Source organism: Callithrix jacchus, chromosome 4, assembly GCF_049354715.1.
Source record: "Callithrix jacchus isolate 240 chromosome 4, calJac240_pri, whole genome shotgun sequence".
Lineage (NCBI taxonomy): Eukaryota > Metazoa > Chordata > Mammalia > Primates > Cebidae > Callithrix > Callithrix jacchus.
Window position 1 is genome coordinate 34,231,097 of NC_133505.1, and position 12,651 is coordinate 34,243,747.

The window sequence follows — 12,651 nt, forward strand, 5'->3', positions numbered from 1 at the left end:
TTGGGTATATACGCAGTAATGGGATTGCTGGGTCAAATGGAATTTCTATTTCTAAGGCCTTGAGGAATCGCCACACTGTCTTCCACAATGGTTGAACTAATTTACACTAATTGTTTTAATAAAATATGTACACCAGTTAGATGTGGATACTTTGTTAAAAAAAAAAGGCAGTGCATGATCGCTGGTGAGGAGCATTGTTACCGCATTGAACATTTCAACTGTGAGGTGAATGAAGTCTGTACTGGCTCCTGGTTGCAACATACACAACACAGTGAGCTACTGTGTATTGAGGAGGTGTCCTGGACTCACACAGAAACTCAGGGCTATGGAATGAAGGTAATTTTAAACTACAAGAGTCACAGATACATAGTCTGGGAAAGCAAAACTTAGGAGCTCTGTGAGTTGTCAGTTGTAATGCATTTAGACACGTTTATATACCAAGGGGCCAAAGTAACATTTTTTACAGATAAGATTCCTGATTATTCAGGGGTTACCAAAATTCTACTATTCACTGAAGCTAATACAAAGGAAACTGGTCTCTATTCTATCTCAGGCGCTCAGGCACAACTTTTCCAGATTAAAAAAACAAAAACAAAAAACCTGTCTCTATACCTCCATTCCCAGGACAAGCTCACTGGCACCAAGCTCCCTGGGGTGAGTTTTCTTTTTAAAAAGCCCAGGGGAGTCCAGATGTGGGGTGGGAGGCAGAAAGTCCAGTTCAGGGACAGGGATTCCAGGATGAAAAGTGAAGGGGGTGTGACTAGGTCCATGCCCAGGATTTCTCCTTGGTTTCTTAGCCGCTGGTCAAAGACTCAGGGAGATATTGAGACAGAGCGTTTGGTGCAGGAGGAGCGGGGTCTGGGAAAAGTGCCAGGGCCCCAGGCATAGCTCTTAGCGGGTGTCTGCATTGGGTAGGTGCAGCATTGGGGATTCCCCACATCCCTGCAGTTTCACTTCTCCCTCTCGCCATGTAAGTCACGTCCTTCTTCCTGGATACTCATGACGCGTCCCCAGTTCCCACTTTCATTGGGTGCCGGGTTTCTAGAGAAGCCAATCAGTGTCGCTGTGGTCCCGGTTCAAAAGTCCCCGCGGACTCCCTCGGACTCAGATTCTCTTCACGTGTCGAGGATGGGGTCAGGGCTCCCCAATCCTCCTCCTGCTGCTCTCGGGGTCCTGGCTCTGACCAAGACCTGGGCGGGTGAGTGCGGCGTCGGGAAGGAAACGGCCTCTGCGGGGAGGAGCGAGGGGCCAGCCTGCCAGGGCGTAGGACTCGGGGAGCCGGGAGGGAGGAGGGTCGGCGGGTCTCAGCCCCTCCTCGCCCCGAGGCTCCCACTCCCTGAGGCATTTCAGCACCTCCGTGTCCTGCTCGGCTGCGGGGAGCCCCGCTTCATCTCCGTGGGCTACGTGGACGACACGCAGTTCCTGCGGTTCCACAGCGACGCCGCGAATCCCAGAATGGAGCCTCGGGCACCGTGGGTGGAGCAGGAGGGACGGGAGTATTGGGAGGAGGAGACGGGACATCAAAGCGCAGCACAGACTTTCCGAGTGAACCTGCGGACCCTGCTCGGCTACTACAACCAGAGCGAAGCCTGTGAGTGACCCCGGCCCGGGGCGCAGATCACGACCCCTCCCCATCGCCTACGGATGGTCCGGGTCCTCCCGAGTCAACGGGTCCGAGATCCACCCTGAGGCTGCGGGACCCGCTCAGACCCTCGACCCGGGAGCGCCCCCAGGCGCCTTAACCCGGTTTCATTTTTAGTTTTGGCCAAGGTCCCCAAGGGTTGGCGGGACGGGGGCGGGGCCGGGGTTCGGTAGGCGGAGCTGACTGCGGGGGCAGGGCCAGCGTCTCACACCTTCCAAAGGATGATTGGCTGCGACCTGGGGTCAGACAGGCCCCTCCTCCGAGGGTATGAACAGTTCGTCTATCACCTCGAGAATTACAACGCCCTGAATGAGGACCTGCGCTCCTGGGCCGCCGCGTACATGGCGGCTCAGATCACTCACCGCAAGTGGGAGGCGAACAAATACTCAGAGCAGGTCAGGGACTACCTGGAGGGCAAGTGTGTGGAGTGGCTCCTCAGATACCTGAAGAACTGGAAGGAGACGCTGCGGCGCAGGTATCCAGGGCCATGGGGCACCTTCCCCATCTCCTGTAGATCTCCCTGGCTGGCTTCCCGCCAGGAGGGGAGGAAAATGGGACCAACGCTAGAATATCGCCCTCCTCTAATCCTGAGTGGGAAGAATCCTCCTGAGTTTCCGGATTCTGTACCAGAGAGTGTCTCTGAGGGTCCGCTCTGCTCTCTGGGGCAATTAAGGGATGAAGTCTCTGAGGGAGTGGAGGGGAAGACAATCCCTGGAATACTGATCAGGAGTTCCCTTTGACCCCACAGCAGCCTTGGGCACCAGGACTTTTCCTCTCAGGCCTTCTCTGCCTCACACTCAATGTTTGTGGGGCTCTGACTCCAGCTCTTTTGATTCCCTCGGCCTTCACTTAGGTCAGGACCAGAAGTCGCTGTTCCCACTCAGAGACTAGAACTTTCTAATGAATAGGAGATTATTCCAGGTGCCTGTGTCCAGGCTGGTGCTCCCTTGCCCACACCAGGTGTCCTGTTCATTCTCAGGATTGTCACATGGGTGCTGCTGGGGTGTCCCATGAGGAGTGCAAAGTGCCTGAATTTTCTGACTCTTCCTTTCAGACGCTCCCAAGACACATGTGACCCACCACCCCATCTCTGACCATGAGGCCACCCTGAGGTGCTGGGCCCTGGGCTTCTACCCTGCGGAGTTCACACTGACCTGGCAGTGGGATGAGGACCAGACCCAGGACACAGAGCTTTTGGAGACCAGGACTGCAGGGGGTGGAACCTTCCAGAAGTGGGCAGCTGTGGTGGTGCTTTCTGGGGAAAAGCAGCGATACACGTACCATGTGCAGCAGAAGGGGCTGCTGGAATCCCTCACCCTGAGATGGGTAACAAGGGGGTCACATCTTTTCTTCGGGAAAGCAGGAGCCCTTCTAGAGCCCTTCAGCAGGGTTGGGGCTGAGGCCTGGAGTCAGGGTCCCTCACCTTCCCCTCCTTTCCCAGAGCCATCTTCCCAGGCCACCATCCTCATTGTGTGCATAATTGTTGACCTGGTTGTCTTTGGAGCTGTGGTCACTGGAGCTGTGGTCACTGCTGTGATGTGGAGGAAGAGCTCAGGTAGGAAAGGGTTAAGGGATGGGGTCTGAGTTTTCTTTTCTCACTGAGGACTTTATGTCCTAGTTAGAAATGTGCCTTGCTTTGCTACTGGTAAGCACCATCCACACATGGGCCGACCCAGCCTGGTGCCGTGTGGCAACAATTATCTGTAAAGCACTTGTGAAAATGAATGACAGATTCTTCACTTCAGTGACTGTGGTGGGGACCTGATCCCAGCAGTCACAAATCACAGGGGAAGATCCCTGCTGAGGACAGACCTCAGGAGGCCAGTTGATACAAGACCCACTCCCGCTTTCTTTATATTTCCTGATCCTGTCCCGGAGCTGCAGTTATGCTTTTCTGGCAACTTCTCAGGGATCAAAGACTAAGGGAGTTGCTCTGGGACCTTATGGTCCCGACTCCCTTCTGGCCTGTCATAGAACATTTTCTTCCCACAGATAGAAGCCGAGTGAGCTACTATCAGCCTGCTGATAGTAAGTACGAAGGACACTCATCCCTGAGATCCTTGGGATGTTGTGGTCGGGAGCCCATGGGGGAGCTCACCCAGCCCACAGTTCCTCCTCTGGCCACATCTCCTGTGGGCTCTGACAGCGTTCTATTTTTGTTTTACCCCAGGCAATGATAGTGCCCAGAGTTCTGGTGTGTCTCTCATGGCTTGTAAAGGTGACACCCTGACACAGGAGCCCTGATGTAAGCAGGGTGTTAGGGGGAGCAGAGGGGACGTAGCTGTGCTATGGGGTTTCTTTGACTTGAATACCTTGAGCATGCGATGGGCTGTTTGTCACCTCCTACTGTGACTAATATGAGTTTGTTCATGAATGTTTTCTCTATGGTGTGAGACAACTGCCTTGTGTGGAACTGAGAGGCAAGATTTGTTCACACCTCCCCTTTGTGACTTCAAGACCCCTGACTTATCTTTCTGTAAAGAGAAGTGTGTTCAGGTATGTCTTCACCCCTGTTAGCATAATGTGACGAGGTGGGGAGAATTGCCCACCCCATGTCCATCGTGACCCCCTTCACTGCACTGCCCCGTTTTTCTACTGTTATCTTCCCTGCTCCAGAGATCTGGGGCTTGGATGTCTTTTCGTTTCTCAACTTCATGGTGCACTGAGCTGCAAATTCTTGCTTCCCTATTAAAATTAGAATCTGGATATAAATTTCTTCAAATTCTTGCCATGGGAGGTTGATGAGTTAATTAAAGCAGAAGATAACTAAAATTTAAGGGACAAAATGAATAGAAGACCTGAGAACCTTCCAGAGTGTATGTGCTTCTTCTGCTGATCTTTTGCAGGGGAGGAGAGTAGATGGTGTTGTGGCCACTGTGGGCTTTATGTGGTCACTACTTGGCTGGGTCATCTTTGCTGCTCCAGTGGCCTTGGTCCTTCAATAGAACCTTGTCCCATCAGGACCTGTGATCACAGGGACTGAGATGTCATTTAGGGCAGTCCCTGCACACAGAAGTTCTTGTGCTATCAAGAGAATGATTTTCAGATCTGCCTAGTTCTTGCCTGCTTTCCAGGACTCTTTCCTGGATTGTATTTTTCATCCTTTCCCGAGCCCTCTTAAAGGAATAAGATTCTGGAATTTGCAAAGAGGAGGGATTTGGTAATTTCTCGTCATAGGTAACTTTCTGTTGGAACGCCTCTTCTGCTCTCTCTCCTACTCTTCTTCCTGCCCTGAGTTGTAGTGATCCTAGTGCGGGCTCCAATCCAAACCCGTGGATTTGTAAACAGTCTAATTTAGATTTATACGCAGTTGGAAAATTTGACTTAAAATTCTAGGATTATCTTTCCTGAAGAGAGACATATGATTGTGTGCTGCAGTGTGCAGGAGGGTTGGTGTGGGAGGAGGGATGAGGGGAGGGGGGCACACAAGCAGCACTGGTGGCAATGATGTTGGCATGAGATGATGTCGTGCTGTAGCTGCCACGAAACAGCATTTGGCCTGAGGCTGCATTAATAAAGATATTGCCTTTCCGATACGGAGGTGCTCTACGGTCATCTTTCATTGAAGTGACATTTGTTTTCTGCTAAGTAAATGAATGTTTTTGCATTTGGAAAATATCTTTAAATTAAAAACAGAATAATTTCTGTCCTTGTGGTGCATGTGTTCCAGAGAGAAGAGGCAGACGCAAGATACACTATGAGCAGAGTAAGGAAGGAAAATGCCTGTGTTAGAAGGTGGCAAGTGCTTTGGGGGTGATCCAGAGTGTGGGCCGTGGGGACAGGGAGGTGGCTGTTGTACTATGTGGCCAACGTAAGCCTTGTTGCAAATGTGACCTTCGAGGAAATATTTTATTTTATTTTTTGACAGTTGGCAGAGCTAATTGTGGCTTTATTTTGAAAAAAAAAAAAAAAAACAGGAAAACAATTATCTTGTAGCTGAAGGCATGTGCCACTGGGAGTACTCCAGGCTGCCATGGGTGGGCTTAGGGCGAGGGCTGAGCCTCAGGTGCGTTTCCTGTTCCCTATGCTCCCCTGCACAGCAGCTTCCCCCGCCGGCTGTGGGGCAGTTACAGGAGAGGGTAGGCTGGGAGGGTCTGCTATGCCAGTTCACTTGGGCAGTACATTCAAGAATGTGGACACCAGCTTTCTACCACAGTCTCAATTTTCCTCATAACCATGGCTCTGGAGGTGCTGGTGCAGCTGAAGGAGCTGGAGCCCCCACCAGAGCCAAAGCTGGAGCCCAGGCTATAGCTGAGGCCAGGGCTTGTGAGGCCCCTGTAGGCCAAGCTCACCTTAAATGAGTAGCCACTGGTGGTGTTCCTATGGATGCTCATGTTCCATAGCCCAGATTCCAGCCAGCTCTCCTTGCCCTGCAGCAGCTTCCTGTAGGTGGCAATCTCGATGTAAAGAGCCTGCTTTATGTTCATCAGCTGCTGGTGGTGGCACAGCTGCTGTGCCATGTCCTGCTTCACCCACTGCTGAACGGCCTCCAGCACGGACAGCTTGGCTTCCTTAATGGCCCGCTCCCCACACTTCCCAGCAGCCTAGATGATACCCTACAGGGGGCCCACTGGCTTTTGAGGCTCTCAGTCTCAGCCTGGAGCCAGCTGAGGTTCCAGGTCATCTCAGATCTCCGTCTCTGTGTGTCTGGTGCTTCCCAGCCAGAGCATGCCGTTCCTCCTACTTGATCTGGTGCAGGCTCTCAGCAACAGCCCACCTTCCGTTGGTGATCTCTTACTGGGCCTGGACCTCAGTGATGATGTTGTCCATGTCCAGGGAGTGGATATTGTCCATGGACAGCACCACAGATGTGTCTGAGATCGGGGACTGCAGTTCCAGGATCTCCTGTTCACACAGCTGCCAGAGGAAGCTGATCTCATCTGTCAGCCCTTCCAGGCAAGACTCCAGCTCTACCTGGTTCATGTCAGCTTCACCCACGTCCTTCTTGATGAGGACAAATTCATCCTCCATCTCTATATGAATATCTCATCCTCATACTAGTTTTTGAAGTTTTCCACCAGCCCCTGTGTGTTGCCAAACTTGCCTCCAGCTTTAGCTTTTCCTGGCCCAGAATGTCCAGCTGCTGCCAAAGGTTGATGTAGCTCTTGATCATGTGGTCCATGTTCCTCCAAGTCATCTTCTGCTGCTTTAGGAGGCTTCACTTCATCTCCAGCATCTTATTCTATTGCTCCAGGAACTGTACCCTGTTGATGAAGGAGGCACATTTGTTTTGAGAGTCTTGATCTGCTCCTTCTCCTGTGTGCACATGGCCTGGATGTTGAGGTCTACCTCTAGCTTAAGGGGGCTCAGCAGGCTCTGGTCGACCATGATGGCTTTGATGCCCCCCATACCATGAGCCCCACCACAGCCTCCACCCAGTCCCTTGCTGTGCCCAACTACCCGAAGAGCTGCCACCACTGTTGCCCAGTTAGGAGAAGCTCAAGTAGCTGATGTGGGTGCCAGGCCCACTCATGTAGGAGCAGCTGCTGAAGGCCTGGGGCCAGAGTGGAATACCTTGTAGTACTTCTGGGTCACCCTGATGAACATGGTGGGGGCAAGTGTGCTGAGCCAGGCAGATATGCAAGAAGGAGCAGAGAAGTTGCTTCTAGGTTCAAAGAATGATTTGAAGGACATGAGGAGCTATCTATGAGGATCTAGAAAGTTCTTTCCAGGGAGGGAGGCTCCTGTGCAAATGCACTAGGGCAGGAAGGTGTCTGTATTTTGGGAAGTGGGAAGAGGCCAGAAGGGCTGGACAGAGAGTAACTGAGATGAAGTCAGAGGTGTGGCCACAGCAGGTAAGGTGTGGCCAAGGTTTTGACTTTTTCTCTGAGTGAGAAGGGGAGTTAAATTACAGTTTCGAAAAGTGGAATGTAGTAGGATTTATTCTTTAAAAGCTTCTCTCTGGCCACCCTACTGAGAACAGAATTTAAAAGTTGGGGCAAACGAGGCAGTAGAGAATCCAGTGGGAAAGGCATGTAGTTTTCCAGGATACAGATGTGCATTAACTTGACTGGGGTGTGAACAGTGGAAATAGTGGGAAGTAACGGGATCTGGATGCATCACAGCATTTGCTTATGGATAGTACCTGTATTATGAGAAACAAGAATCCAGGACAGCCATAGTTTCAGACTATGACTGTAGAAGGGTGGAGCTGCTGTCAGTGGAGATGGGGAGACTGGCAGGAGCATATGGAGGAGAGGGCATCGCAGGCATTCAGTGGAGGAGACATGTACGAGGAGTGCAGGTGAGGGGCCTGGATGCCTCTGCAGCTACAGCTTCATCATCCAATCACTCTCCTGCTTCCACCCACTGTGTCTCAGAGCCAGAGCACTGATTCTCCCCTGGGCTGTCCGCACAGGCAGATGAAATTCAGGGAAGTTATGGTTTCCAGTTGGTTATAAGTCTCAGATTAATATTGTGCTTTCTCGGATAAGTAAGGGATAAGACAATGTGTACCTAGAACGCTTATTCAGAAGACTGCAACAGTGAAAAGTTTTTGATTAATTTAAAGAAGGCTAAGAAAGAAAAAATAATGGAGCAACAATGAGGCAATACGGAAAAAGAGCGAATGACAAGGTGGACTTAAACCCAAACAGGGTAACAATGACATTAAACATAATGGACCCAAACACTATGATTACAAGACAAATAGTGCAGAGGGGTAAAAATAAATTAATAAGTAAACAAAGGTTATTTACAAAAGATACTATTGGTAGAAGATCCAGAAAATTGAAAGTAAAAAGTTAGAAAAGAAATGCCAGGCAAACATTCATAAAAAACTGCTTAGAGACACTCTACGTCCTGAGACGTAGAGTACATGTAGACACCTTACGACATCTGTTTTCTTTTTTTCAGAGACAGACTCTTGCTCAGTTGCCCAGGCTGAAATGCAATGGTGATCATAGCTGAGCTGACTGCAACCTCAAACTCCTGGGCTCAAACAATTGTTCTGCCTCTGCCTCTTAAGTAGCTAGGACTATACGCACTCACCACCACACTTGGCTATAACGTCCTTGATGTAGTTTCTTATTCATGGTGTTATCCATGAAACAATATCTTGTCACGTATTTGACCTGCAGTAGGTACACAACAAATATTAGGCTAATGAAGAAATAACCCACCCCCATTAATTCAAGCCGCATCCACAATTACATTTTACAGATGAAAAGCAACATCCCAGACAAGTAAAGTAAAATTGAATTAGGTCATCCAGAGCAGAATCAGGAACACACATTCCATTCTCTGTCCTCAAGGAATCAGAGCTCTACTGGGGTAATAGCAGTATCACGTGAGTCAGATCAAGTCAGCCCATCAGGAAGCCCTGGGGCTCACAGGCCCAGCATCACATCAGATGGCTGCTACAAATCTGCACCTGACCTAATCCTGGGGAGACCCATGCTGGGGAGGACTGCCCTCCCATGACTCCCTGAGCCCACCCAGTCCCATGACCTGCACTTGGGCCACCCCTGCTCCTGCCTGGTTCATTCACCGCTGGAAACTCATTTCCACCCTAGGGCTGCTGTGTGGTGAGGTTGCAAGTCCTTCCCCATTCCCAGCAGGGATTCCACCCAGGCCACTGCCCTGGCAGCCAACAGTGGATCTTCTTCTTCATGTGAATTAGGGGGTTTCTTGAGACCTTTCAGCCTGAGGCTGCCTCTATCCACCCTCTGTACCCTCAGGTCACCAATGTCACAGACACCATTTCTCATCAGACCCCCTGGAGAGGGAGCTCCAAATTTGAGTTCCTTTCTAATTAAATTTTACTACAAGGTCAGCAATGCAGGTAAATCTATAAAGAATATCCAAATAAAATGATAAATAGTTTTATTCAATTTCAAAGTCAAAACAAGGATATGAGAAATGAAATATAAATCACCAAAATTGTGAACAAAACGGGATATTACTGACTCTTTAGAATTCAATAGAAATAAATATAAGTAAACACATTGAACAACTTTATGCCAGTTAGTTAGAACACTTAGATAAAACAGATAAGTTTATAGAAAGATACAAATTGCCAAAAGAGCTAATCTACTTCAGGCTACTGCATGGAACCAAAGTTATTGACATTATGCTAAGCTACATGTGTTGACCCAGGTATAAGAGTCATATTTTGTAAATGAAAAGCAATCTTTTCATTTTCAGCATTTTTTTAAGTGAAAGCAACTTCATTAGAGAAGTAAATAAACAAAAGAACAGCTATTCCATAGACAGAGTAGCCTTTTTAAAGTGTAGATTAATATTTTTTGAAGATGTTATTTCAGTAACAAAATTTTCACTCTGGGCATACCTCCAATGAATTTGAGACATCTTAGATGAAACAAAGACTGATTTTCAAACCATTATTTTTATGGCACTGAACTCTTGGGACTATTTGATCTGGTTACTCTATGTTCTCAACTGTGTCAACTCATTGAAGAGAACATTGTTATTAAAAGCATGTATAAGAAAAACTCAGAGAAACTGTTGCAGCTTTAATTTCTATCTCAAACTGTTTTCCCCTGAGTACCCAAGGCTCCATGATGTCTCAAACTTTTAATCATTAATGTAAAAAGAGAAGCTTCTCAGAGAATTAGAAGAAACTGTTTTAAAATGTATATGGAATCAAAAAAGAGCTCGTGTAACCAGGACAATCCTAAGTGAAAAGAACAAAGCTGAAGGCATCAGGCTACCAGACTTCAAACTAGACCACAAGGCTACAGTAACCAAAACAGCATGGTACTGATATGAAAACAGACGCATAGACCAATGGAAGAGAATGGAGAACTCAGAAACAAAATTGCACATCTACAACCATCTGATCTTCAACAAATCTGAGAAAAGCAATGGGGAAAGGATTCCCTATTTAACAAGTGATGCTGGGAGAACTGGCTATTTGTATGCAGAAAACAGAAACTGGATCCCTTCCTTACACCTTATACAAAAATAAACTCAATGGGGATTAAAAACTTAAATGTACATCCAAAAACGATTAAAACCCTGGAAGAAAACCTAGGCAATACCATTCAGGATACAGGCATGGGCAAAGATTTGTATGATGAAATTACCAAAAGCAACCAGAACTAAAGTGAAGATTGCCAAATGGGACCTAATTAAACTACAGAGCTTCTGCACAGCCAAAAAAACGATCATCAGAGTGAACAGACAACCTACAGAATGGGAGAAAATTTTGCAATCTGTCCATCTGACAGAGGTCTAATATCCAGTATCTACAAGGAACTTAAGCAAATTTACAGGAAAAAAAAAAAAAAAAAACATTAAAAAGTGGACAAAGGACATGAACACACACTTCTCAAAAGAAGACATACATGTGACCAAAAAGCATATAAAAAAAGCTCAACATCACGGATCATTAGAGAAACGCAAATCAAAACCACAGTAAGATACCAGCTCATGCCAGTCAGAAAGGTCATTATAAAAAAAGTCAAGAAACAATAGGTGCTGGCAAGGTTGAGGGGAAATAGGAACGATTTTATACTGTTGGTGGGAATGTAAATTAGTTCAACCACTGTGGAAGATAGCATAGAGATTCCTCAAAGGTCTAGAACTGAAATATTATTTGACCCAGGAATCCCATTACAGAATATATATCCAAAGGAATATAAATCATTCTGCTACAAAAACACATGCATGTGTATGTTCATTGCAGCAGTATTTATGATAGCAAAGACATGGAATCAATCCAAAAAGTCATCAATGATAAACTGGATAAAGAACATATTGTGCATAGACACCATAGAATATTATGCAGCCATGAAAAGTAATAAGATCATGTCCTTTGCAGGGACATAGATGAAGCTGGAAGCCATTATCCTCACCAAACTAATGCAGAAACAGAAAACCAAACACCATATGTTCTCACTTATAAGTGGGAGTTCAGCAATGAGAACACATGGGCACAGGGCAGGGAACAAGACATACTGGGGTCTGTTGAGGGAGGGCAGTGGTGAAGAGAGCATTAGGAAAAATAGCTCATTCATGCTAGGTTTAATACCTAGGTGCTGAGTTGATAGGGGCAGCAAACTACCATGACACATGTTTACTTATGTAACAAACCTGCATATCCTGTGCACATACCCTGAAACTTTAAATAAAATAAAATAAAATAAGAAGCTTAAAGCATTAAAGAAAAATAATCAAATGAGAGAATCTTTTGATTTATAAAATCTTGAGACAATAATTTAATTTTGCTTTTAACATGTATACAAATTATTTGATACTCCTCCCTTCCAGAGATGCTGCTTAATTCCCTCCCTGTGAGTGGGGCTTGGACTTAATGATGCACTTCTGATATGGTCTGGCTCTGTGTCCCCACTCAAATCTCATCTTGAATTGTCATGTGAATTGTAATTCCCATGTGCTGGGGAGATAACCTGTGGGAGGTGACTGAATCATGGGATGGTTCACCATGCTGTTCTCATAATAGTGATTTCTCATGAGATCTGATGGTTTTATAAGGGGCTTTTCCTCATTTTGCTCTGCATTTCTCTCTCCTGAAACCATGTGAAGAAGGACATGTTTGCTTCCCCTTCTGCCATAAATGTAAGTTTCCTGAGGCTGCTTCCTCATGCAGAACTGTGAGTCAATTAAATTTCTTTCCTTTATAAATTACCCAGTCTCAGTTATTTCTTTATAGTAGTGTGAGAACAGACTGATACAGCTTCTAACAGATAGAGTAATGCTGACATAAGAGTTTCTGACTCTGAGTGTGGAATATAAAACTCACAGTGGCTTTCCCCTTCTGTCTCTCTGTCTCTGGGAGAAGCCAGATGCTGTGTCATAAGCAGCCCTGCAGGAAGATCCATGTGGCTAAGAACTGAGGCCTCCTGGGACCGGAAAACAAGGAACAAGGCCTTCTGCAATGGCCATTTGACTGAGCCATGTTTCATGTGGATTCCCAGCTCCAGTTGAACCCTCAGATGATGCAGCCCTTGGCTGACAGCTGGACTGCAGCCTTGTGAGAGGCCCTGAGCCAGAAGCACTCAGGGAAACCTCTCCTAGGTTCCTGA

General features: G+C 47.2%; 3 protein-coding genes across 5 annotated transcripts; all 3 read left to right on the forward strand.

Annotated features, from left to right (window-relative positions):
- Window positions 1–1,106: 1,106 nt before the first annotated feature.
- LOC144582069 (uncharacterized) lies at window positions 1,107–1,599 on the forward strand. The gene has a single exon (XM_078368489.1). It carries the CDS (start codon window positions 1,129–1,131, stop codon window positions 1,597–1,599), a length of 471 nt encoding a protein of 156 aa, XP_078224615.1. The 5' UTR covers window positions 1,107–1,128.
- Window positions 1,107–5,178, forward strand: LOC144582070 (patr class I histocompatibility antigen, B-2 alpha chain-like). Of its 2 annotated transcripts, XM_078368491.1 has the most exons (3): window positions 1,107–1,198; window positions 1,437–2,117; window positions 2,697–5,178. In XM_078368491.1, the coding sequence occupies exons 2-3, from the start codon at window positions 1,864–1,866 to the stop codon at window positions 2,734–2,736; spliced, it is 294 nt and encodes a 97-aa protein (XP_078224617.1). In that variant the 5' UTR covers window positions 1,107–1,198; window positions 1,437–1,863; the 3' UTR covers window positions 2,737–5,178. The 2 variants fall into 2 exon arrangements, with proteins under 2 accessions (XP_078224617.1, XP_078224616.1); XM_078368490.1 differs by having other exon boundaries at window positions 1,107–2,117.
- On the forward strand, window positions 2,733–12,253 carry LOC144582071 (patr class I histocompatibility antigen, A-126 alpha chain-like). 2 transcript variants are annotated; one of them, XR_013533892.1, is made up of 6 exons: window positions 2,733–2,968; window positions 3,084–3,197; window positions 3,635–3,670; window positions 3,813–4,138; window positions 5,313–5,348; window positions 6,419–12,253. XR_013533892.1 is itself a non-coding variant. In XM_078368495.1 (4 exons), exons 1-4 carry the CDS (start codon window positions 2,965–2,967, stop codon window positions 3,884–3,886), a joined length of 228 nt encoding a protein of 75 aa, XP_078224621.1. In that variant the 5' UTR covers window positions 2,733–2,964; the 3' UTR covers window positions 3,887–12,253. The 2 variants fall into 2 exon arrangements, 1 of the variants encoding a protein (XP_078224621.1); XM_078368495.1 differs by having other exon boundaries at window positions 3,813–12,253.
- The last annotated feature ends 398 nt before the right edge of the window (window positions 12,254–12,651 follow it).

What these genes read in the sequence shown, in the direction of transcription:
- LOC144582069 (XM_078368489.1), top strand. Translation starts at nt 1,129, where the DNA reads ATGGGGTCAGGGCTCCCCAATCCTCCTCCTGCTGCTCTCGGGGTCCTG.
- LOC144582070 (XM_078368490.1), top strand. Translation starts at nt 1,864, where the DNA reads ATGATTGGCTGCGACCTGGGGTCAGACAGGCCCCTCCTCCGAGGGTAT. An exon ending in AAGGAGACGCTGCGGCGCAG is followed by an intron (nt 2,118 to 2,696) that starts GTATCCAGGGCC and finishes TCTTCCTTTCAG; the next exon opens with ACGCTCCCAAGACACATGTG.
- LOC144582071 (XM_078368495.1), top strand. An exon ending in GATGTGGAGGAAGAGCTCAG is followed by an intron (nt 3,198 to 3,634) that starts GTAGGAAAGGGT and finishes TTCTTCCCACAG; the next exon opens with ATAGAAGCCGAGTGAGCTAC. An exon ending in CTACTATCAGCCTGCTGATA is followed by an intron (nt 3,671 to 3,812) that starts GTAAGTACGAAG and finishes GTTTTACCCCAG; the next exon opens with GCAATGATAGTGCCCAGAGT.